This window comes from Coregonus lavaretus (assembly GCF_964263955.1).
Source record: "Coregonus lavaretus genome assembly, chromosome: 28".
Classification (NCBI taxonomy): Eukaryota; Metazoa; Chordata; class Actinopteri; order Salmoniformes; family Salmonidae; genus Coregonus; species Coregonus lavaretus.
This window is the reverse complement of record NC_140015.1, coordinates 38421878-38449545: the sequence shown is the minus strand read 5'-3', so window position 1 is coordinate 38449545 and position 27668 is coordinate 38421878. Positions and strand designations below refer to the sequence as shown.

Genomic DNA, 27668 nt, shown 5'->3' with positions numbered 1-27668 from the left:
GGCAGTCTAATAGATTCTCATCCTTCCTATGATATTATCTTTTCAAGCAAATATGATTCCCAAAAACCCTACTCTTTTAAAATCTTCTACCAGACAGCCGTCTAGTGTACATCTTATTGTACAGTTCAATTTACACCATGCATCTCTCCCCAACAATGCAATAGGTATATGTTCTAATATTAGTATGTCTATTTTAATTTCTCTTTGATTTTTTATAGCAGAGCTCAATTGGTTCCTTAAGAGTAATTAGCTGTTTTACTACCTCAAATCCCTATCCTAATTAGTTAATTTTACATAGTGAGATGTTTAACCTCTTTAGGCTGAACACAGATAAAAGCTTTTCCACTATTCACCATCACTTCTCATAGTCCTTTTTATTTTCACTTCTTCTCTAATCAGTGCTATCAGCTGACACCCCCCTTCGTATCTTCTAGGCACTCTAGAATTTTTGCTATTTTAAGGGTTCACCTAGAGAACAGGTGATCTTCACTTGCTCCTTTATCTTCCTCAGAAATGTCCTCTGTTGTTTCCTCCTGGCGCATTTCACTAACAGGTAAAGTGACCAACCTGTCCACAATTATAACACTCTTCTGAATGTTGCTGGAAGTGTGGCTGAAATCTTCCTCCTCCTTCTAAACCTTCTCGTCCTCTTCCTCTCCAATTCTGTGTCTGTCCAGAAACAGGCTGTGGATATGAAACAACTGGTACCGTCCTTGGTGGCTGGTACAATTGCATTTGACCTTGTTCAGTTGAAGCTGTAGCAGTGATTGTTGATTTGGTTCACTCTGATTCTTCATAACCAAAGCTTGTTTCTTCTCCTTCTCCACCAGTTGTATTTGATTGAGTTTTCTGAGAGTTTCTTGATCCTGTTCTTTCTTGTTGTTGACATATCAGTATTCTTCAACAGCTTATATTCTAAGTTTTGCCCTCGAAATATCATCTTCCATCATCTTCTTACTAGTGGCCTTTTTCCTTGGCCTCAATGTATTCTTCTCCTAGTTTCCAGACATCTCGGTTTTTCTTACTTCTGGAGTTTTGGATTCATCTTTCTGGTCGTTTCTGCTTGTCCTCTCTCTATTATTCGTTCATCTTCATCTCTGATGCAATAATCACCCTCCTGGATGATCCCTGGAAGCTGAGGATAAACATCCCTAAGCTCTACTTCCTTCTCATAAGGTGGGGGTCTTTTTGCTGAATCCGTATGTGAGAAAGGTGTACTAACTTCTGCCATTAGTTTTTCTGTCGCCTTTCCTTGTTTCACAATTTTCTCTATACCTTTGTTTATCTTATCGCTAGAATCTTTTATCGGTTTTTGTTTGAGAATGAAGGACAACTTAAGAACACCCAGCTCTCTGTCTCTTTTCTTTACGTAGTTCCCTTTTTTCCCTTCTTTTGTCCTGCTTTATGAATTGACAGAAGCACTTTCATTATGTTGATGACGTCAGGGTTAAGATTCCCTCTACTAGCTATGGTTTGTTCAATGTCAGGCCAACTTTTGTTTCATTTGCCGGATAACCTAGCAATACTTTAGTTAAAGGATTACTATTTTGTACTATATCAACAGGTGTAATTACCTTCATAGCCTTGATGTCGTTTTTCCCCATTGTAACAACCCTTTTATATTCCTTTATTGTGAATTATTTTATTTTAGACTATATAGCATATGGCTTCCCCCCTTTAATTATTAATATAACCTAAACAACAAACCCAAAAAAAAAAAAAAAACTTTTTTTTTTCTAAATCAATCAACAAAAATATGAATATCCAAAATTCTATATAAAAAAAAAAATCCATTTTTTTTTTGACTTAAAATAAATCAATTAAAAAATAAATCAAAAATGATGTATATTTAAAACAATTTTTTATTTCCATATCCTATTTTACCAATTTATCAATTAGTGGCTATCTTACCACAACCCATCTGGAAAATAAATGCAAGTAGTCACCTTCAGACTACCATACCCATAAACAAAGCCTTCTAACCCTACAACACTACAATACCCATAAACCCCCTTGCTCTATAAGCACCTAATTATCTTAATTTTACAGAATAATGTCAGTCCTCGATTCCCAACACAACTCTAATCAAGCCAAGTGATGCACAGAAACTCCAAAATGCAAATTTTTTATGAATAAGTATTTGCCAAGCCTCTGTGAAATTGTCATAACATCAAATATCCTGTAGGGGAAGATTTTGTAAACAGAACAGCACCAAAAAAAACAACTTTTGACTCGATCCTCTGTCGCGTCACGTGTATACGTCAGCACCTCTCTTTCTTTCTCTCTCTCTCCTCTCCTCTCGCCCCATCGTTCCTCTCATATGACAAAAGAACAGAGACACATAAAAATAATTTAGCAGTCTATGCAGTCACTGAGTCACTTCAACCATTCAATATTCCTCCACTCCCATTCGCTCTAAGAATCAACTCAGGACTAAATAGCTCAATAACATTTTTATTTATTTTAATCCGTCATTTTATTTTATTTATTTTAATCCGTCAACATATATCTAATTTATAAATGTAATAGATCTCAACAAATAGTTTCATTTTCAAACAACAGCCGACGTAACAACTAGAATATTCCCTTCGTTTTCAAATCTCTTCTCTTTGTCTGTGTCTGTTTCTCTGTCTCCCCCTGCAGCACAGTCCAACAGAAGTATGACCGATTTACCCAAAATCCCCCTCGTTGTAGTTTTAGTAAAATCCCGTGTTGTAGTTTAGTACCGTAAAATCAAACGTGTCATAATCTCGTGCCGTAAACTCCCACGTGTCGTAACCTAGTGTAGTAAAATCACACGCAGGCGCAATACATTCAAAAATACGATTTCATCGTGGAAGGGAAATTATCAGTTCTCTCCCCAACCCAAACACACAGTTAACAGTCCTGCTGTAACTCAGTTTTCCCCTCATAGTCAAACAACATTTAACAGAGCTCACAACGCATAGAACCTGAATTCTACACACACACAAACATAATTTAAGGGGCTTTATTCCATCGCAATGGCCCTCTAAGGTCACACGTTAGCATGTAGCATGGCGCATATTAGCATTTAGCATTAGCATTTAGCATTAGCATGTATCTAACATGTGGCTTGCAACACGTAACAATATAACCTGCATTGTGCCTAAATTATTTTTCCTTTACAACTAACTTTATGCTGCCGTGAGTTCATGGATATCCTATGAGTTACATCAAACAAAATGCTTCGTCAACCACCCGCTGAGCGGTAACATGCAATAGAATATATTTGAAAAACCCCAGTCCCAGACTGACCTTCAACACCTAATGCGTTAGAGGATTTTATTGGCCCATCCTATGATGGCCTCGTTTCGAGGTCTTTTCAGATTCACAATGCCCTAATTGTATACGTATATCTGCCTTATTCATCTGCCTTTATTCACTACCATCAATTGCTCTACAATTTTAGAATAATTATGACAGACCCTTAGTCGACCGCAATAACACCACATCAGCACAAACCCAAGTAATTTACACGGTACACCCTTCCAATGCCCTAATACACTACAACTCACTGAAAGCTATCTGTTCCACTCTGGTTATATACTACTGTACTCACAAAAATGTTCAATTTCCACTTTGATTAGATATCCTACTGTACTCACTGAAAGCTATCTGTTCCACTCTGGTTATATATCCTATTCTACTCACTAAAGGTTTCCTTTCCACTCTGGTTAAATATACTTCTCTATTCACTAAAAGGTATCTGTTCCACTCTGATTAGATATCCAACTGTACTCAGTAAAAGCTATCTGTTCCACTCTGGTTAGATATACTACTGTACTCACTAAAAGGTATCTGTTCCACTCTGGTTAGATATCCTATTCTACTCACTAAAGGTTTCCTTTCCACTCTGGTTAAATATACTTCTCTATTCACGAAAAGGTATCTGTTCCACTCTGATTAGATATCCTACTGTACTCACTAAAAGCAATCTGTTCCACTCTGGTTAGATATACTACTGTACTCACTAAAAGGTATCTGTTCCACTCTGGTTAGATATCCTACTGTACTCACTAAAAGGTATGTGTTCCACTCTGGATAGATATGCTACTATACTCACTAAAAGGTAACTGTTACACTCTGATTAGATATTCTACTGTACTCACTAAAATGTATCTGTTCCACTCTGGTTAGATATCCAACTGTACTCACTGAAAGCTATCTGTTCCACTCTGGTTAGATATCCTACTCTACTCACAAAAAATGTTCCCTTTCCACTCTGGTTAGATATCCTACTGTACTCACTAAAACAGGAATGTACAGTATGACAGAGCTACTTTGTGTTTATGTGGCTGAAAACACAACAGAGGTCTTTTGATTCCTCTTCCTCCTCCTCACCTCTGTAACCCCACCCAACCAGGAAGCTCAGACAGCTCCAGTCCCATCCCCCCCTGGCTTTCCCTGTGACAAGGTCACGTGTATGTAGCCCCCTACTCTCTATGGAGCCAAAAGCAAACTAGACAATGACTGGGAGCCCCTGTGAGATTATAGACTGGTCTGTCTGCTGTCTGTATGGGACTTTCACCTACTCCTACATTGACCTGCTCAGAAGACCGTACGCTCTACCTTCTGTAGCGCCTTACGGTCAGATGCAGAGCAGTTGCAATACCAGGCAGTGATGCAACTGGTCAGGATGCTCTCGATGGTGCAGCTGTAGAACCTTTTGAGGAACTGGGGACCCATGCCAAATCTTTTCAGTCTCCTGAGGGGGAAATGGTGTTGTCGTGCCCTCTTCACAACTGTCTTGGTGTGTTTGGACCATGATTGGTGATGTGGACACCAAGGAACTTGAAACTCTCAACCCGCTCCACTTCAGCCCTGTCGATGTTAATGGGGGCCTGTTCGGCCCTCCTTTTCCTATAGTCCACGATCAGCTCCTTTGTGTTGCTCACATTAAGGGAGAGGTAGTGCGTACTGCCCAGTACATCAATTTGGCCAAGATTCCAGACATCCAGGACCTATGTACTAGACAATGTCAGAGGAAGGCCCAAAAAATTGTCAAACACACAAGTCACCCAAGCCATAGACTGTTCTCCCAGCTACAGCATGGCAAGCGGTACCGGAGCGCCAAGTCTATGACCAAAAGTGTCCTTAACAGCTTCTTCCCCCAAGCCATAAGACTGCTGAACAATTAATCAACTGGCCACCCAGACTATTTACATTTCTCTTAACTCTATTTCTTGAACTGCATTGTTGGTTAAGGGCTTGTAAGTAAGCACTTCACGGTAAGGTCTACACATGTGGTATTCGGCGCATGTGATGAATAAAATATTATTTGATTTGAGAGCGAAGAACATGTAGAATATAGAATATGGAGGCAATCTAGAATATAACATTAAAATGAGTAATGCTAAGGCAGGGAGCAGGGACATATAGCATTTTATTTCAAATCAGAAACAGAAGCCAGTTTCCAACAAATATTGTGCAGAAATCACTTCATTGGCCAGAAAGGGGGACACCTCCCCACGCCCATGAGATAAGAAATGTATCAAATAAATGTGTAATAAACCATATACAGGCAACATTCAAACAACACATTTAGTTAAAAAACTAGCAACACATTTAGTTAAACAACTAGCAACACATTTAGTTAAACAACTAGCAACACATTTAGTTAAACAACTAGCAACACATTTAGATAAACAACTAGCAACACATTTAGTTAAACAACTAGCAACACATTTAGATAAACAATTAGCAACACATTTAGTTGCCAATTAGCAACACATTTAGTTAAACAACTAGCAACACATTTAGTTAAACAACTAGCAACACATTTAGTTAAACAACTAGCAACTACATTTCTGTATAAAACTCTTTGATCGATTTTGAAATAAAAATAACTGCTTCATGGTAATTCATGTATTGTCATTAATACCTGCTTCATGGTCATTGGTCATTCACGTATTGCCGTTAATAAATGGTTCATGGTCATTGGTCATTCATGTATTGTCATTCACAGGAGCATACAGTAGTTGTTATCTGAAATACAACAGAAATGAGCTAAATCACACCTTTTTCAGTTCCTCTTAGCAACAAATATACAAGCAAAGATTTGTGTTAGTGATTAGTTGTTGAAAAATACAAACAGGAGCTGATGAAATTTGGGGAAGTAAAAAAATTATTGGCTTTTTTTCTATGAAATTTAAATAGGATTATTTCTAAGTAATTTCAGATGAATCAGAGAAAGTCCACTCCAGACAGAGCATTTAAAAGGACTTCATCACAATTGTCTTAACAAATCTCAAAAACGACAAATTCAATACCTCAAAATATGTGTCAACATTACATCTGCATAAACACAAGATTCTACATCAACCTCTGATCTCACGCTTCAGTCTGAGGTTTCAGTTTAGCCCACAGTCTGTCCCAGAATGCCTGGTGCTGATTGGGGTCTTGGGGCCAGTCCAGATAGGTCCTGGTCTTCACCAGGCGAGCCAGCCTGTGGTGGGCAGACAGCTGGCGAGGGGGGATCTTCTCCAGGAAGACCAGGAGGATGACGTCCCTTTGCTCCACCTGCAGCCTGGAGGTGGCCAGCTTCATCTCCAGGGAGCACCAGTTACTGCGCAAGTAGTGGCGGCTGACTAGGCAGAGGGTGTGGCGGCTCTGGTAGAGGCTGTCTGTGATGTTCTCCACAATGTCCTTCCCCAGCTGGAAGTCCCTGCTGTGCAGACACAGGCGCAGGAAAGGAGGACCCCTCTGCTCCAAATTGGGAAGCAGGTCCTCCACCACCCAGTGTTCGTCCTTCCCGCTGTAGGAGACAAACGCATCGTAGTGGTAGCGCCCCCTGGTGTTGGATCGCATGGCCTCCGACAGCCAGCCAAGGGTGATGTGGTAGAGGGGGAGGAGGTAGGGGCCGGCCAGGTTGTGAACCAACACCACCAGCATGAAGAACAGGACTCCCAGACCAGTCGCAGCAAAGAGCACAAAGTCCACCTCTGTTGAGCAGTTGTCTTCTGTGTACTTTACAAAATTAGGTGTGTCTATTCCGTTGTCCGACAAGCATATCAAATCCTCCAGAGCATACATAACTGGATGTGAATACGGAGAAAGCATGATCACCTCAACTTGCCTGTACCCCTTGGCCCATGTAATGAGCCAAGCATTGTCACAACTGCAAAACATCTGAAACTTAAAAAGTATCAAATACTTAAGGCTAGAGAGAGGTTCAGTAAAGCTGTAGAATACATTATAAATGTTCTCGATATGCAAATACAATGTTTTCAAAGATTTTAAGTCTTTAGTTAAACTCCCCTCCAAAGAATAAATCCTGCAGTTATAAAGTTCCAGAACCTCCAGTTTGGTCAGGTTGTGAAAAATGATGTTGGCAGAACGCTGTATTAAAAGATCCACCCGTCTTAGAGCCAGTTTCCTCAGGTGAATCAGCTGATTAATTGATGTCAAATCAACACTTTTAGCTGAAAGCTTAGATCTGTAGTCAAATGTCTCCACAGACGTGAAGTACTTTCCCATGAATTCAGATCCACAAAGGAATTCTTCAGCATCAGTATTAAGATGGGTTACGGACTGAAAGAAAGGTCTGTCACAGTCTTCAAATGAAACCGTCTGGCCTTTGAGCTGGAGACTCAGATTCTGTTTAGATGTGATGTTACTGCCGATAGTCAACAGCATCGGCCTCATAGCTGAACTAATGTACAGATGACTCAGCTGACTCAGAACGCCACCAAATATAAGTGTCAGATTCAGCTTGATCACAGGTTCTGTTAGTGGATTGTGCACTTGCCCGAGAAACACTTGTTTTAGAGACGTGAGGTGTGTGAAAGACATTGCCTCAATGTTGTGAATAAGTGGATTGTTCCTGAGGTCTAAACGTGTCAAACTACTTAAACCAAAAAATGTGTTTGCATGGATCTGTGTTATGTTGTTTCTTGTAATGTTTAAGGACTCCAGATTTGTCAATCCCAGGAAAGCAAAGTCTTCAATGTTTGAAATAAAATTATGTGTTAAATCCAGGTACTGCAGTTTAACAAGACAGCTAAATTGTTTTGCAAAAAGTATTTGTGGATTGTTCAACTCTAAAGTGAGTTTTGTTAACCATGTGATTGGTTGTTTTTGGCAGGAGCATATATCAAGTATGTTACCTGTCAGGCCATCTATTGTTAATTGATTAAGGTTTTTGAGACTGGAAATGAAATTCCATTTCAAATGGGGAGTAGGATAGATGGCTCCAGGTCCAGATAAATGCATATATTCTAGCCCAATGCACAATTCAACACTGGACATAGAGAGGCTGCTTGTATTGGCAATGTTTAAATATATTTGCTTGATTGAAAGCAAAAACACGACATTACAGATACTTTCAATATCAATGTCATTGCTACCAAAGCAACTGAAGTACTGGATTTGCTTAATCCCAGAAAGGGGAAGGCGCAGTAGGACTTCCTGGCTGAAATCCGCATTTAAAATAGTCAGGTTCTGGAGCCAAGCCATTGCACCTTCCTCTATATGTGTTATTTCATCAAATAATAAGTCAACTCTTGTTAGATTGTTAAAAACAGATGTCACGTTTTGGTTGTTGTTGGAGCAGTTTGATTGGTTTAACGATTGTATCTCTGGTGCGTTTACACGTATCTTTATAAGTGACTTTATATTCATTATTCTGCATAGTATCTCTGACAAATCCTCTTCACAGGGTTCACCAATGCTGAATATTTGTAACTGAGGGATGCCATGGAAAACATCTGGGGCCATTGCTCTTAACCTGTAACCCTGTATATACAAATGACTTAACTTAACTAGATCTCTGAATGTATGAGGCCCAATATGACAATCACAGCACCCAGAGCCCATTACCCATTTACCTATCAAGTACATGTATTCCAGATTTGGAAGGTGGCTATTCCCAGTTGGAAGGATTTGAGCAAAACAGCCGTCAATGTACAGGTACACCAGATCCTGAAACTGAGAGAAAAAGCCAAGAGACATGGATCTATTTTCGCCATGTGTCATAGTTATGCAGAGGTTATTGATATTAGGGGGAAGTCCAAGTAGATCTTCCTCGATGGCTGTAACTTCTTCACAGGCAGCAGTGTAATGTTCTTCATGATGACGTAGGTAGGTGCAGGTCCAGGTGGCAAAGTCTCCCAAGTCTTCACCACTGTCATAAATCTGGCACTTGGGATGCATCCATCCGCTAGCACTCTGAATCCACAGGAACAGGACTGCAGGGTGGGAAAACATACCTCTCATCTCTCCTGGCGTCAGTCAAATCTACTGAGATAATTGTCAGAATAGTTTGGTTCCGGTTGATATCTGTAGAACGTTGGTTTGATACAGTAACACCCTTCAGAATGCTGCAAACAGTATGGAGTCGTTCTACTTCTTCTTGTTTGTCAGATTGGTTCCTCCTTGGTAACTAACAGCAGCTCATACCTTTCAGTTGTTCCAATATTCTGCCCTTTCACCCTCCAGATGAATTGTATCTCAAGGATACAGGAATAAATATTTAATGTTTAGTTTGGTTCCAAAAGTAAATAAATAATAAAATGTCCCACAGTCAATGAAGAAATTAATGCAGAGCTGCAACGTGTTCTCTGACCATCACAGATGATGTCTGCAAATGTTCGAGGAGCAGCATCCTGTTTGTACAGCACAGTCACACCGTATGTTAGACAGCTTGTGAAAGTCTATTTTTACCTGTTTTTACGGTTCTCTCTTTCAGTTCCTGAAAAGAAACGTACTGTCTTTAAGAAATACAATTTACATGAAGGACCTGTTTGGATCTGATAGATTTCAGAAGACAGATGAGTGTAACTAAAATATCTGAAGATTGTAACGAAACGTTAGGGGCTCCCGAGTGGAGCAGAGGTCTAAGGCACTGCATCTCAGTTTAAGAGGGTCACTAGAGACGCCGGTTCGATCCCGGACTGTATCACAACCGGCTGTGATTGGGAGTCCCATAGGGGAGTGCACAATTGGCCCATCGTCGTTAGGGTAGGGTTTGGACGGGGTAGGGGGGCTGTTAATGTAAATGAGAATTTATTCTTAACTCACTTGCCTAGTTAAATAAAGGTAAAATATGAATTTTAATACAGTACTTAATATTTTTTCTAACTTTACTAATTTCTCTAGTAAATATCAAAAGAGGAAGTGGGTAACTTCTTTAATGAAGTTGTGCTGTTGACATCATTATTATAAAAAATATTATTAGTATTGTTATTATTACTATTATTGTTATTATTATTATTACTACTACTGTTGTTATTATTGCTGTTTTTATTATTATATTTACTATAAGGTAACTATTCCACAATGGTTAGATATCCTACTGTACTGACTAAAAGCTATCTGTTCCACTGTGATTATATATACTACTGTACTCACTAAAAGGTATGTGTTCCACTCTGGTTATATATATCCTACTGTACTCACTAAAAGGTATCTGTTCCACTCTGATTAGATATCCTACTGTACTCACTAAAATGTATCTGTTCCACTCTGGTTAGATATCCTACTGTACTCACTAAAAGGTTAACTTTCCCACTCTGGTTATATATACAACTGTACTCACTAAAATCTGTCTGTTACACTCTGGTTAGCTAACTAAATGTACTCACTAAAATGTATCTGTTCCACTCTGATTAGATATCCTACTCTACTCACTAAAAGCTGTTTTACACTCTGGTTAGATATCCTACTGTACTCACTAAAAGCTATCTGTTCCACTCTGGTTAGATATCCTACTGTACTCACTAAAAGCTATCTGTTCCACTCTGGTTAGATATCCTACTGTATTCACTAAAAGCTATCTGTTCCACTCAGGTTAGATATGCTACTGTACTCACTAAAAGGTAACTGTTCCACTCTGGTTATATACTACTGTACTCACAAAAATGTTCCTTTTCAACTCTGGTTAGATATTCTACTGTACTCAATAAAAGGTATGTTCCACTCTGATTACATATATCCTACTCTACTCACTAAAATGTTTTCTTTCCACTCTGGTTAGATATCCTACTGTACTATGTCGTATCGCGTCGATGCTGGTGATTATTGCTGTCAAACAAAGAGTCCGCTTAGGCTGCACTTTGATTATAAGTTTTATTCATATCACAAGATGTCAGCATAAGTTTACAGACCCTGCAGGGCTGGAGAACAGTGTTCCAAAGATAATCTGTCTGTTCCAACCCCCTCTGCCTCCAGCCTATACTTTTAAAGAATGCAAAAATATGGGTTGCTCCCCCTGCTGTCCAATCACCTGTCTCCCCTGGGGCGTCACCCTACAAATGGCTACTTTTGAACAAAAATAAACATCCCTTCAGTTCCACTTAAAAACCATTAACAAAGACATAATCCTAATACACTACCTTCCCCCCTTCGAGACGAACTAAAAGTCTCGAAAACAAACAGAATAGGATTATGACAAGTAACAATTTATCTTACTGAGTATCTTTAACATTAAACCAAAAACATTTTCCTCTAGAGTGTAAATACCTTTCTATGAAATATGAATAAATGTTTATGAAGTGTGAATATATTACTATGAAATATGAACAAATCTTTATGGAGTGTGAGAGCGAAAAACCTGTCTGGCAGCCATCGTTCCAAATATCCATCCATCAATCAAGACAGTAAAATTCTCTCACGGTCCCTCTGCCCCAGGCAACCACCTAGGTACTCCTGATGAATTCATAAATCCTTATAAATGCATTTGAAACTATGATGCAATTAAATACACATGAAAGCCTCAGCAAACAAAATACTATCCAAAATGTCCACTCTAAGGCTGGTCAACCCATCGGACCCTACAGTGGACCTCTATCCCTGCCTAGACTCCATGTCCCTAAGCATTCACGAAATAAACAAAAACATCTAAGATCCCCACATGTATTCAATAACATCAAATATCATTCTACAAAAAGTAATACCTAAGAATATGACACAAATTATGTATTACACATGCAAATATGTCTATATTTCATTGCAGACACTGGAATGTAGTCCACTACACTTCATCTCCTCCGTAGTCTCGACTTCCAATGCATTGTTGATGATGGAATCGGAACATTTCCACCCCTTCCTTGTTCCATCTCCTCCAGTCATTCTCCTTTCATATTGTCCTTTCATATTGTCCTTGTTTGCGTATTTCAATCTCTACATTTTCCCCCAAATGCTTCTGGAAGAAAAGAAAAGACCAAACAGTATCTTTTGCAAAACAACACTTTCAAATTAAACATCAATATCAACTAAGAATATAAAAAATTATATATAAATGATGTATGAATCACATCATCCTATTTCCCCCCTTTGATTCATAACATCATACTAAAATCACACTAATATTGAAAAAAAAAATTGAAAAATGATCAAATAATCCAAAAGGATATTTATCATCAATACTCCATCCAGTCCCACTTGTCCCTCTTCATCCAGATCAGGAATAGTCAACAACGGCATCTGAGTGTTGTCTCCAGGCATCACAACTCCAACCCATCTTAATATCATAGCTTTCGCAAAGGTCAGTAACAAAGTACAAAAGCAAAACATCACACACAGCGCTATCAGAGCTGCAACTAAAACCTGAACCATCACTGCTCCTACTGGGCCTAACTGATCTTGCAACCAAGTCTTCGCTGACCATCCAGCTCCTTCAGATCTACCAAACGCATCCCTTATATTCTTCAACGCATCTATAACACTCGTGATATTATCGGAACTATCTGGGATCAAAGTATAACTAATATTATCAATATGATCTTCCCAAATGTTACCCCATACCATAGAAAAAGTCCCAGTCCCCACTTCTCTCCTAGACTTATTTTCCAATGGTAGGCTTCAAGACTATGAAATGTCGCCATGTCTCTTTTCACCCTATTTTCAACCCTAGCTTCAGATTTATCTGTGTCCGGTGCTACCCCTCTTTTAATGGTAAAAGCCTCATATGGAAGCTTCAACGTTGACATGTAACAACATCCTGTCCATCCATAGGGTAAGAATATATACGCTTTATCACCACAAACCCTCCAAATATCTCTAAACTTCCCAATAGTCACATTGTCAGGCAAAAGCTAATCTTTCACCATCAAAGTCCTGCTCTTCTTACTAACTGGAACGTAAAAAGTAACATTATATTTCTCATTACTACCCTTAAGGTCATGCTTACCCAAAGTCATCATATAATCATCACAATCTGATATTCCCATGAACATACCCCTTCCATCATATATTTTATTAGAACAAAAACAACTTTTAGCCCTCACTGGTTTCACCTCCAATGCTTCAGGGTTCGCTGTTACCTGATTTTCCTTCCCATCTAACAAATTCACATAGGTTAATTCACTTAACCCAATAACACCTAAACCTAGGCTTAAACAAATGTTTTGACAACGACATTATTTTATCTGTTAATGATTGTTGCTGATACAATAGCCATGACAAAGCATAAGACTGACACATACTTGATAGAGGTCGAGCGACCGTCTCACCACGTGTCTGGTGCTGGAATTCTCAACAGACATGAACCCTCAAGATTCCTCACTGATCTTACAGAATGAGCTAGCTGCTGGAACCAAAGATTCCTACCTGCCCATCCATCTTTAATTTTCACAACAGAAGAATCAAACCCATATGCCTTCCATTTAGTTTCTCTCTTCCCTAACGAGCGGTACTGATCAGATACCTCTCCCTGTCTGTCATTAAAATCAAAGACCTCATCCTGTACCTCCATGATAGTATCCTTCACTATTTCAGATGAATCTATATTGTTCTCTACCACTATCTGCTCTCCTATTTTAACCCTATCCTTACTATCATTGACAGCACTCTCCATCCATACCATAAATTCCTGAGTCCCTCTTGCTACCCCCTTTAATTTCAGAAAAGTTGTTGTCGGTGTCGGTGTCATACTTCCTACATTTGCCATTGCCGTCGTACCATTAATCCCTTCCAAAGTTACCATTAAAGTAGTTGATTTAGTTGTTGTATTAACACCCTTAACTACTTCTAGTGGGAAAGCTACCAATATCCTCTGTGTATTATTTACTGTTGGAGTGGCTACTGTAATATACTTCTCCTGAACTCCTTTGGTGACTGTGGAAGCTTCAACAGACTTCAACTCTTCCATTATAAGCGTCACTTTACGGATTACATAGCCTTTTAACCAATAATTCTTAACCGGAACAAATTTTAATGCTTGCACTAGATAAGTACACATATATTCTCCCTAATCTTCTCTTATCATTCAGCAACGCATACTTTCTCAATGCATCTGCTCCTAACAGATCTAAACTCCTACCATATCTATCTTCCCACTAAACTCTAAAATGTCCTTCACCACTGCTCTCTCTCTCTTACTACTAACTTTGAAACTTAGCTTACTGTCTTAGCGTTCCTTCAACCCTAGTTCTCCTAAATTTTTTTAATCTAATCTTTTCTCCTAACCTTTAAAAACCTTTTCCACTGATTTATTCACAAAATCCCTTTACCACCAATTTTTAGAATATGTGATTGGGAAGTCCCCACCTGCTTCTGACTTCTTTACACAGACTTGGCAAACGATCAAACCTCTTTTAGCCTAGTTTGAAATCTCTTTCCCCTCTTGGTGTAGGAATGTAACCAAGAATAACAGTCACCCTTTTAACTTTATTTTTCAGACAGATTGTCTAATAGGCAGTCATAGATTCTCATCCTTCCTATGATATTATCTTTTCAAGCAAATATGATTCCCAAAAACCCTACTCTTTTAAAATCTTCTACCAGACAGCCGTCTAGTGTACATCTTATTGTACAGTTCAATTTACACCATGCATCTCTCCCCAACAATGCAATAGGTATATGTTCTAATATTAGTATGTCTATTTTAATTTCTCTTTGATTTTTTATAGCAGAGCTCAATTGGTTCCTTAAGAGTAATTAGCTGTTTTACTACCTCAAATCCCTATCCTAATTAGTTAATTTTACATAGTGAGATGTTTAACCTCTTTAGGCTGAACACAGATAAAAGCTTTTCCACTATTCACCATCACTTCTCATAGTCCTTTTTATTTTCACTTCTTCTCTAATCAGTGCTATCAGCTGACACCCCCCTTCGTATCTTCTAGGCACTCTAGAATTTTTGCTATTTTAAGGGTTCACCTAGAGAACAGGTGATCTTCACTTGCTCCTTTATCTTCCTCAGAAATGTCCTCTGTTGTTTCCTCCTGGCGCATTTCACTAACAGGTAAAGTGACCAACCTGTCCACAATTATAACACTCTTCTGAATGTTGCTGGAAGTGTGGCTGAAATCTTCCTCCTCCTTCTAAGCCTTCTCGTCCTCTTCCTCTCCAATTCTGTGTCTGTCCAGAAACAGGCTGTGGATATGAAACAACTGGTACCGTCCTTGGTGGCTGGTACAATTGCATTTGACCTTGTTCAGTTGAAGCTGTAGCAGTGATTGTTGATTTGGTTCACTCTGATTCTTCATAACCAAAGCTTGTTTCTTCTCCTTCTCCACCAGTTGTATTTGATTGAGTTTTCTGAGAGTTTCTTGATCCTGTTCTTTCTTGTTGTTGACATATCAGTATTCTTCAACAGCTTATATTCTAAGTTTTGCCCTCGAAATATCATCTTCCATCATCTTCTTACTAGTGGCCTTTTTCCTTGGCCTCAATGTATTCTTCTCCTAGTTTCCAGACATCTCGGTTTTTCTTACTTCTGGAGTTTTGGATTCATCTTTCTGGTCGTTTCTGCTTGTCCTCTCTCTATTATTCGTTCATCTTCATCTCTGATGCAATAATCACCCTCCTGGATGATCCCTGGAAGCTGAGGATAAACATCCCTAAACTCTACTTCCTTCTCATAAGGTGGGGTCTTTTTGCTGAATCCGTATGTGAGAAAGGTGTACTAACTTCTGCCATTAGTTTTTCTGTCGCCTTTCCTTGTTTCACAATTTTCTCTATACCTTTGTTTATCTTATCGCTAGAATCTTTTATCAGTTTTTGTTTGAGAATGAAGGACAACTTAAGAACACCCAGCTCTCTGTCTCTTTTCTTTACGTAGTTCCCTTTTTTCCCTTCTTTTGTCCTGCTTTATGAATCGACAGAAGCACTTTCATTATGTTGATGACGTCAGGGTTAAGATTCCCTCTACTAGCTATGGTTTGTTCAATGTCAGGCCAACTTTTGTTTCATTTGCCGGATAACCTAGCAATACTTTAGTTAAAGGATTACTATTTTGTACTATATCAACAGGTGTAATTACCTTCATAGCCTTGATGTCGTTTTTCCCCATTGTAACAACCCTTTTATATTCCTTTATTGTGAATTATTTTATTTTAGACTATATAGCCTATGGCTTCCCCCCTTTAATTATTAATATAACCTAAACAACAAACCCAAAACAAAAAAAAAAAAATTCTAAATCAATCAACAAAAATATGAATATCCAAAATTCTATATAAAAAAAAAAAATCATTTTTTTTTTACTTAAAATAAATCAATTAAAAAATAAATTAAAAATTATGAATATTTAAAACAATTTTTTATTTCCATATCCTATTTTACCAATTTATCAATTAGTGGCTATCTTACCACAACCCATCCGGAAAATAAATGCAAGTAGTCACCTTCAGACTACCATACCCATAAACAAAGCCTTCTAACCCTACAACACTACAATACCCATAAACCCCCTTGCTCTATAAGCACCTAATTATCTTAATTTTACAGAATAATGTCAGTCCTCGATTCCCAACACAACTCTAATCAAGCCAAGTGATGCACAGAAACTCCAAAATGCAAATTTTTTATGAATAAGTATTTGCCAAGCCTCTGTGAAATTGTCATAACATCAAATATCCTGTAGGGGAAGATTTTGTAAACAGAACAGCACCAAAAAAAAATACTTTTGACTCGATCCTCTGTCGCGTCACGTGATGTATACGTCAGCACCTCTCTTTCTTTCTCTCTCTCTCCTCTCCTCTCGCCCCATCGTTCCTCTCATATGACAAAAGAACAGAGACACATAAAAAGAATTTAGCAGTCTATGCAGTCACTGAGTCACTTCAACCATTCAATATTCCTCCACTCCCATTCGCTCTAAGAATCAACTCAGGACTAAATAGCTCAATAACATTTTTTTTTATTTTAATCCGTCATTTTATTTTATTTATTTTAATCCGTCAACATATATCTAATTTATAAATGTAATAGATCTCAACAAATAGTTTCATTTTCAAACAACAGCCGACGTAACAACTAGAAGATTCCCTTCGTTTTCAAATCTCTTCTCTTTGTCTGTGTCTGTTTCTCTGTCTCCCCCTGCAGCACAGTCCAACAGAAGTATGACCGATTTACCCAAAATCCCCCTCGTTGTAGTTTTAGTAAAATCCCGTGTTGTAGTTTAGTACCGTAAAATCAAACGTGTCATAATCTCGTGCCGTAAACTCCCACGTGTCGTAACCTAGTGTAGTAAAATCACACGCAGGCGCAATACATTCAAAAATACGATTTCATCGTGGAAGGGAAATTATCAGTTCTCTCCCCAACCCAAACACACAGTTAACAGTCCTGCTGTAACTCAGTTTTCCCCTCATAGTCAAACAACATTTAACAGAGCTCACAACGCATAGAACCTGAATTCTACACACACACAAACATAATTTAAGGGGCTTTATTCCATCGCAATGGCCCTCTAAGGTCACACGTTAGCATGTAGCATGGCGCATATTAGCATTAGCATTTAGCATTAGCATGTATCTAACATGTGGCTTGCAACACGTAACAATATAACCTGCATTGTGCCTAAATTATTTTTTCTTTACCACTAACTTTATGCTGCCGTGAGTTCATGGATATCCTATGAGTTACATCAAACAAAATGCTTCGTCAACCACCCGCTGAGCGGTAACATGCAATAGAATATATTCGAAAAACCCCAGTCCCAGACTGACCTTCAACACCTAATGCGTTAGAGGATTTTATTGGCCCATCCTATGATGGCCTCGTTTCGAGGTCTTTTCAGATTCACAATGCCCTAATTGTATACGTATATCTGCCTTATTCATCTGCCTTTATTCACTACCATCAATTGCTCTACAATTTTAGAATAATTATGACAGACCCTTAGTCGACCGCAATAACACCACATCAGCACAAACCCAAGTAATTTACACGGTACACCCTTCCAATGCCCTAATACACTACAACTCACTGAAAGCTATCTGTTCCACTCTGGTTATATACTACTGTACTCACAAAAATGTTCAATTTCCACTTTGATTAGATATCCTACTGTACTCACTGAAAGCTATCTGTTCCACTCTGGTTATATATCCTATTCTACTCACTAAAGGTTTCCTTTCCACTCTGGTTAAATATACTTCTCTATTCACTAAAAGGTATCTGTTCCACTCTGATTAGATATCCAACTGTACTCAGTAAAAGCTATCTGTTCCACTCTGGTTAGATATACTACTGTACTCACTAAAAGGTATCTGTTCCACTCTGGTTAGATATCCTATTCTACTCACTAAAGGTTTCCTTTCCACTCTGGTTAAATATACTTCTCTATTCACGAAAAGGTATCTGTTCCACTCTGATTAGATATCCTACTGTACTCACTAAAAGCAATCTGTTCCACTCTGGTTAGATATACTACTGTACTCACTAAAAGGTATCTGTTCCACTCTGGTTAGATATCCTACTGTACTCACTAAAAGGTATGTGTTCCACTCTGGTTAGATATGCTACTATACTCACTAAAAGGTAACTGTTACACTCTGATTAGATATTCTACTGTACTCACTAAAATGTATCTGTTCCACTCTGGTTAGATATCCAACTGTACTCACTGAAAGCTATCTGTTCCACTCTGGTTAGATATCCTACTCTACTCACAAAAAATGTTCCCTTTCCACTCTGGTTAGATATCCTACTGTACTCACTAAAACAGGAATGTACAGTATGACAGAGCTACTTTGTGTTTATGTGGCTGAAAACACAACAGAGGTCTTTTGATTCCTCTTCCTCCTCCTCACCTCTGTAACCCCACCCAACCAGGAAGTTCAGACAGCTCCAGTCCCATCCCCCCTGGCTTTCCCTGTGACAAGGTCACGTGTATGTAGCCCCCTACTCTCTATGGAGCCAAAAGCAAACTAGACAATGACTGGGAGCCCCTGTGAGATTATAGACTGGTCTGTCTGCTGTCTGTATGGGACTTTCACCTACTCCTACATTGACCTGCTCAGAAGACCGTACGCTCTACCTTCTGTAGCGCCTTATGGTCAGATGCAGAGCAGTTGCAATACCAGGCAGTGATGCAACTGGTCAGGATGCTCTCGATGGTGCAGCTGTATAACCTTTTGAGGAACTGGGGACCCATGGCAAAACTTTTCAGTCTCCTGAGGGGGAAATGGTGTTGTCGTGCCCTCTTCACAACTGTCTTGGTGTGTTTGGACCATGATTGGTGATGTGGACACCAAGGAACTTGAAACTCTCAACCCGCTCCACTTCAGCCCTGTCGATGTTAATGGGGGCCTGTTCGGCCCTCCTTTTCCTACAGTCCACGATCAGCTCCTTTGTGTTGCTCACATTAAGGGAGAGGTAGTGCGTACTGCCCAGTACATCAATTTGGCCAAATTTCCAGACATCCAGGACCTATGTACTAGACAATGTCAGAGGAAGGCCCAAAAAATGGTCAAAGACACAAGTCACCCAAGCCATAGACTGTTCACCCAGCTACAGCATGGCAAGCGGTACCGGGGCGCCAAGTGTATAACCAAAAGTTTCCTTAACAGCTTCTTCCCCCAAGCCATAAGACTGCTGAACAATTAATCAACTGGCCACCCAGACAATTTACATCCCCCCCCCCCCATTGTTTTTAAACTGCTGCTACTCGCTGTTTATTATCTATGCACATTGCCTCGGTACCGGTACCCCCTGTATATAGCCTCGTTACTGTTATGTCATTTTATTGTGTTACTTTTTGATTTGATTATTTTACTTTAGTTGATTTTGTACATTTTCTCTTAACTCTATTTCTTGAACTGCGTTGTTGGTTAAGGGCTTGTAAGTAAAATTTCAAGGTAAGGTCTACACATGTGGTATTCGGCGCATGTGATGAATAAAATATTATTTGATTTGAGAGCGAAGAACATGTAGAATATAGAATATGGAGGCATTCTAGAATTTAACATTAAAATGAGTAATGCTAAGGCAGGGAGCAGGGACATATAGCATTTTATTTCAAATCAGAAACAGAAGCCAGTTTCCAACAAATATTGTGCAGAAATCACTTCATTGTCCAGAAATGGGGACACCTCCCCACGCCCATGAGATAAGAAATGTATCAAATAAACGTGTAATAAACCATATACAGGCAACATTCAAACAACACATTTAGTTAAAAAACTAGCAACACATTTAGTTAAACAACTAGCAACACATTTAGTTAAACAACTAGCAACACATTTAGTTAAACAACTAGCAACACATTTAGATAAACAACTAGCAACACATTTAGTTAAACAACTAGCAACACATTTAGTTAAACAACTAGCAACACATTTAGTTAAACAACTAGCAACACATTTAGATAAACAACTAGCAACACATTTAGTTAAACAACTAGCAACACATTTAGATAAACAACTAGCAACACATTTAGTTGCCAATTAGCAACACATTTAGTTAAACAACTAGCAACACATTTAGTTAAACAACTAGCAACACATTTAGTTAAACAACTAGCAACTACATTTCTGTATAAAACTCTTTGATCGGTTTTGAAATAAAAATAACTGCTTTGTGGTAATTCATGTATTGTCATTAATACCTGCTTCATGGTCATTGGTCATTCACGGATTGCCGTTAATAAATGGTTCATGGTCATTGGTCATTCATGTATTGTCATTCACAGGAGCATACAGTAGTTGTTATCTGAAATACAACAGAAATGAGCTAAATCACACCTTTTTCAGTTCCTCTTAGCAACAAATATACAAGCAAAGATTTGTGTTAGTGATTAGTTGTTGAAAAATACAAACAGGAGCTGATGAAATTTGGGGAAGTAAAAAAATTGGCTTTTTTTCTATGAAATTTAAATAGGATTATTTCTAAGTAATTTCAGATGAATCAGATAAAGTACACTCCAGACAGAGCATTTAAAAGGACTTCATCACAATTGTCTTAACAAATCTCAAAAACGACAAATTCAATACCTCAAAATATGTGTCAACATTACATCTGCATGAACACAAGATTCTACATCAACCTCTGATCTCATGCTTCAGTCTGAGGTTTCAGTTTAGCCCACAGTCTGTCCCAGAATGCCTGGTGCTGATTGGGGTCTTGGGGCCAGTCCAGATAGGTCCTGGTCTTCACCAGGCGAGCCAGCCTGTGGTGGGCAGACAGCTGGCGAGGGGGAACTTCTCCAGGAAGACCAGGAGGATGACGTCCCTTTGCTCCACCTGCAGCCTGGAGGTGGCCAGCTTCATCTCCAGGGAGCACCAGTTACTGCGCAAGTAGTGGCGGCTGACTAGGCAGAGGGTGTGGCGGCTCTGGTAGAGGCTGTCTGTGATGTTCTCCACAATGTCCTTACCCAGCTGGAAGTCCCTGCTGTGCAGACAGAGGCGCAGGAAAGGAGGACCCCTCTGCTCCAAATTGGGAAGCAGGTCCTCCACCACCCAGTGTTCGTCCTTCCCGCTGTAGGAGACAAACGCATCGTAGTGGTAGCGCCCCCTGGTGTTGGATCGCATGGCCTCTGACAGCCAGCCAAGGGTGATGTGGTAGAGGGGGAGGAGGTAGGGGCCGGCCAGGTTGTGAACCAACACCACCAGCATGAAGAACAGGACTCCCAGACCAGTCGCAGCAAAGAGCACAAAGTCTACCTCTGTTGAGCAGTTGTCTTCTGTGTACTTTACAAAATTAGGTGTGTCTAGTCCATTGTCCGACAAGCATATCAAATCCTCCAGAACATACATAACTGGATGTGAATACGGAGAAAGCATGATCACCTCAACTTGCCTGTACCCCTTGGCCCATGTAATGAGCCAAGCATTGTCACAACTGCAAAACATCTGAAACTTAAAAAGTATCAAATACTTAAGGCTAGAGAGAGGTTCAGTAAAGCTGTAGAATACATTATAAATGTTCTCGATATGCAAATACAATGTTTTCAAAGATGTTAAGTCTTTAGTTAAACTCCCCTCCAAAGAATAAATCCTGCAGTTATAAAGTTCCAGAACCTCCAGTTTGGTCAGGTTGTGAAAAATGATGTTGGCAGAACGCTGTATTAAAAGATCCACCCGTCTTAGAGCCAGTTTCCTCAGGTGAATCAGCTGATTAATTGATGTTAAATCAACACTTTTAGCTGAAAGCTTAGATCTGTAGTCAAATGTCTCCACAGACGTGAAGTACTTTCCCATGAATTCAGATCCACAAAGGAATTCTTCAGCATCAGTATTAAGATGGGTTACCGACTGAAAGAATGGTCTGTCACAGTCTTCAAATGAAACCGTCTGGCCTTTGAGCTGGAGACTCAGGTTCTGTTTAGATGTGATGTTACTGCCGATAGTCAACAGCATCGGCCTCATAGCTGAACTAATGTACAGATGACTCAGCTGACTCAGAATGCCACCAAATATAAGTGTCAGATTCAGCTTGATCACAGGTTCTGTTAGTGGATTGTGCACTTGCCCGAGAAACACTTGTTTTAGAGACGTGAGGTGTGTGAAAGACATTGCCTCAATGTTGTGAATAAGTGGATTGTTCCTGAGGTCTAAACGTGTCAAACTACTTAAACCAAAAAATGTGTTTGCATGGATCTGTGTTATGTTGTTTCTTGTAATGATTAAGGACTCCAGATTTGTCAATCCCAGGAAAGCAAAGTCTTCAATGTTTGAAATAAAATTATGTGTTAAATCCAGGTACTGCAGTTTAACAAGACAGCTAAATTGTTTTGCAAAAAGTATTTGTGGATTGTTTAACTCTAAAGTGAGTTTTGTTAACCATGTGATTGGTTGTTTTTGGCAGGAGCAAATATCAAGTATGTTATCTGTCAGGCCATCTATTGTTAATTGATTAAGGTTTTTGAGACTGGAAATGAAATTCCATTTCAAATGGGGAGTAGGATAGATGGCTCCAGGTCCAGATAAATGCATTAGTTCTAGCCCAATGCACAATTCAACACTGGACATAGAGAGGCTGCTTGTATTGGCATTGTCTAAATATATTTGCTGGATTGAAAGCAAAAACACGACATTACAGATACTTTCAATATCAATGTCATTGCTACAAAAGCAACTGAAGAACTGGATTTGCTTAATCCCAGAAAGGGGAAGGCGCAGTAGGACTTCCTGGCTGAAAGACGCTTTTAACATTGTCAGGTTCTGGAGCCAAGCCATTGCACCTTCCTCTATATGTGTTATTTCATCAAATAATAAGTCAGCTCTTGTTAGATTGTTAAAAACAGATGTCACGCTTTGGTTGTTGTTGGAGCAGTTTGATTGGTTTAACGATTTTATCACTGGTGCGTTTACAGTTATCTCTATAAGTGACTTTATATTCATTATTCTGCATAGTATCTCTGACAAATCCTCTTCACAGGGTTCACTAATGCTGAATCTTTGTAACTGAGGGATGCCATGGAAAACATCTGGGGCCATTGCTCTTAACCTGTAACCCTTTATGGTCAAATGACTTAACTTAACTAGATCTCTGAATGTATGAGGCCCAATATGACAATCGCAACACCCAGAGCCCATTACCCATTTACCTATCAAGTACATGTGTTCCAGATTTGGAAGGTGGCTATTCCCAGTTGGAAGGATTTGAGCAAAACAGCCGTCAATGTACAGGTACACCAGATCCTGAAACTGAGAGAAAAAGCCAAGAGACACGGATCTATTTTCGCCATGTGTCATAGTTATGCAGAGGTTATTGATATTAGGGGGAAGTCCAAGTAGATCTTCCTCGATGGCTGTAACTTCTTCACAGGCAGCAGTGTAATGTTCTTCATGATGACGTAGGTAGGTGCAGGTCCAGGTGGCAAAGTCTCCCAAGTCTTCACCACTGTCATAAATCTGGCACTTGGGATGCATCCATCCGCTAGCACTCTGAATCCACAGGAACAGGACTGCAGGGTGGGAAAACATACCTCTCATCTCTCCTGACGTCAGTCAAATCTACTGAGATAATTGTCAGAATAGTTTGGTTCCGGTTGATATCTGTAGAACGTTGGTTTGATACAGTAACACGCTTCAGAATGCTGCAAACAGTATGGAGTCTTTTCTACTTCTTCTTGTTTGTCAGATTGGTTCCTCATTGGTAACTAACAGCAGCTCATACCTTTCAGTTGTTCCAATATTCTGCCCTTTCACCCTCCAGATGAATTGTATCTCAAGGATACTGGAATAAATATTTGATGTTTAGTTTGGTTCCAAAAGTAAAGAAATGATCAAATGTCCCACAGTCAATGAAGAAATCAATACAGAGCTACAATGTGTTATCTGACCATCACAGTTGATGTCTGTATATATTCGAAGAGCAGCATCCTGTTTGTACAGCACAGTCACACCGTATGTTAGACAGCTTGTGAAAGTCTATTTTTACCTGTTTTTACATCTCTCTCTTTCAGTTCCTGAAAATAATCGTACTGTCTATAAAAAATACAATTTACATGAAGGACCCGTTTGGACGTGATGGATTTCAGAGGATAGATGAGTCTCACTAAAATATCTGAAGATTGTAATGAAACGTTAGGGGCTCCCGAGTGGAGCAGAGGTCTAAGGCACTGCATCTCAGTTTAAGAGGCGTCACTAGAGACGCCGGTTCGATCCCGGACTGTATCACAGCCGGCTGTGATTGGGAGTCCCATAGGGGAGTGCACAATTGGCCCATCGTCGTTAGGGTAGGGTTTGGACGGGGTAGGGGGGCTGTTAATGTAAATGAGAATTTCTTCTTAACTCACTTGCCTAGTTAAATAAAGGTAAAATAAAAATATGAATTTTAATACAGTACTTAATATTTTTTCTAACTTTACTAATTTCTCTAGTAAATATCAAAAGAGGAAGTGGGTAACTTCTTTAATGAAGTTGTGCTGTTGACATCATTATTATCAAAAATATTATTAGTATTGTTATTATTACTATTATTATTATTATTATTATTACTACTACTGTTATTATTATTGCAGTTTTTATTAATATATTTACTATAAGGTAACTTTTCCACTCGGGTTAGATATCCTACTGAACTGACTAAAAGCTATCTGTTCCACTCTGGTTAGATATCCTACTGTACTCACTAAAATGTATCTGTTCCACTCTGGTTAGATATCCTACTGTACTCACTAAAAGGTAACTGTCCCACTCTGGTTATATGTCCAACTGTACTCACTAAAAGCTGTCTGTTACACTCTGGTTAGATAACTAAATGTACTCACTAAAATGTATCTGTTCCACTCTGATTAGATATCCTACTCTACTCACTAAAAGCTGTTTTACACTCTGCTTAGATATTCTACTGTACTCACTAAAAGCTATCTGTTCCACTCTGGTTAGATATACTACTGTACTCACTAAAAGGTATCTGTTCCACTCTGGTTAGATATTCTACTATACTCACTGAAAGCTATCTGTTCCACTCTGGTTAGATATCCTACTATACTCACTGAAAGCTATCTGTTCCACTCTGGTTAGATATCCTACTGTACTCACTAAAAGGTATCTGTTCCACTCTGGTTAGATATCCTACTGTACTCACTAAAAGCTATCTGTTCCACTCTGGTTAGATATCCTACTGTACTCACTAAAAGCTATCTGTTCCACTCTGGTTATATATCCTACTGTACTCACTAAAATGTATCTGTTCCACTCTGGTTAGATATGCTACTGTACTCACAAAAAGGTATGTGTTCCACTCTGGTTATATATACTACTCTACTCACAAAAATGTTCCCTTTCCACTCTGGTTAGATATCCTACTGTACTCACTAAAAGGTAACTGTTCCACTCTGATTAGATATTCTACTGTACTCACTAAAAGCTATCTGTTCCAATCTACAGGAATGTACAGTATGACAGAGCTACTTTGTGTTTATGTGGCTGAAAACACAACAGAGGTCTTTTGATTCCTCTTCCTCCTCCTCACCTCTGTAACCCCACCCAACCAGGAAGCTCAGACAGCTCCAGTCCCATCCCCCCTGGCTTTCCCTGTGACAAGGTCACGTGTATGTAGCCCCCTACTCTCTATGGAGCCAAAAGCAAACTAGACAATGACTGGGAGCCCCTGTGAGATTATAGACTGGTCTGTCTGCTGTCTGTATGGGACTTTCACCTACTCCTACATTGACCTGCTCAGAAGACCGTACGCTCTACCTTCTGTAGCGCCTTACGGTCAGATGCAGAGCAGTTGCAATACCAGGCAGTGATGCAACTGGTCAGGATGCTCTCGATGGTGCAGCTGTATAACCTTTTGAGGAACTGGGGACCCATGCCAAATCTTTTCAGTCTCCTGAGGGGGAAATGGTGTTGTCGTGCCCTCTTCACAACTGTCATGGTGTGTTTGGACCATGATTGGTGATGTGGACACCAGGGAACTTGAAACTCTCAACCCGCTCAACTTCAGCCCTGTCGATGTTAATGGGGGCCTGTTCGGCCCTCCTTTTCCTATAGTCCACGATCAGCTCCTTTGTGTTGCTCACATTAAGGGAGAGGTAGTGCGTACTGCCCAGTACATCAATTTGGCCAACATTCCAGACATCCAGGACCTATGTACTAGACAATGTCAGAGGAAGGCCCCAAAAATTGTCAAAGACACAAGTCACCCAAGCCATAGACTGTTCTCCTAGCTACAGCATGGCAAGCGGTACCAGAGCGCCAAGTCTATAACCAAAAGTGTCCTTAACAGCTTCTTCCCCCAAGCCATAAGACTGCTGAACAATTAATCAACTGGCCATACAGACTATTTACATCCCCCCCCCATTGTTTTTAAACTGCTGCTACTCGCTGTTTATTATCTATGCACATTGCCTCTGTACCGGTACCCCCTGTATATAGCCTCGTTACCTGTTATGTCATTTTATTGTGTTACTTTTTGATTTTATTATTTTACTTTAGTTGATTTTGTACATTTTCTCTTAACTCTATTTGTTGAACTGCATTGTTGGTTAAGGGCTTGTAAGTAAGCATTTCACGGTAAGGTCTACACATGTGGTATTCGGCGCATGTGATGAATAAAATATTATTTGATTTGAGAGCGAAGAACATGTAGAATATAGAATATGGAGGCATTCTAGAATATAACATTAAAATGAGTAATGCTAAGGCAGGGAGCAGGGACATATAGCATTTTATTTCAAATCAGAAACAGAAGCCAGTTTCCAACAAATATTGTGCAGAAATCACTTCATTGTCCAGAAAGGGGGACACCTCCCCACGCCCATGAGATAAGAAATGTATCAAATAAATGTGTAATAAACCATATACAGGCAACATTCAAACAACACATTTAGTTAAACAACTAGCAACACATTTAGTTAAACAACTAGCAACACATTTAGTTAAACAACTAGCAACACATTTAGATAAACAACTAGCAACACATTTAGTTAAACAACTAGCAACACATTTAGTTAAACAACTAGCAACACATTTAGTTAAACAACTAGCAACACATTTAGATAAACAACTAGCAACACATTTAGTTAA

General features: G+C 39.3%; 1 protein-coding gene and 1 pseudogene across 2 annotated transcripts; both read right to left on the bottom strand.

Annotated features, from left to right (window-relative positions):
• Positions 1-6308: 6308 nt before the first annotated feature.
• On the bottom strand, positions 6309-9234 carry LOC311103629 (uncharacterized protein; the record flags this gene model as incomplete). Its single annotated transcript, XM_084145229.1, has 1 exon — positions 6309-9234. The coding sequence occupies one exon, from the start codon at positions 9232-9234 to the stop codon at positions 6352-6354; it is 2883 nt and encodes a 960-aa protein (XP_084001355.1). The 3' UTR covers positions 6309-6351.
• A 12006-nt stretch (positions 9235-21240) lies between these two features.
• Positions 21241-21941, bottom strand: LOC311103258 (toll-like receptor 13; annotated as a pseudogene). The gene has a single exon. The product of its transcript is annotated as a toll-like receptor 13 (transcript).
• Positions 21942-27668: the final 5727 nt, after the last annotated feature.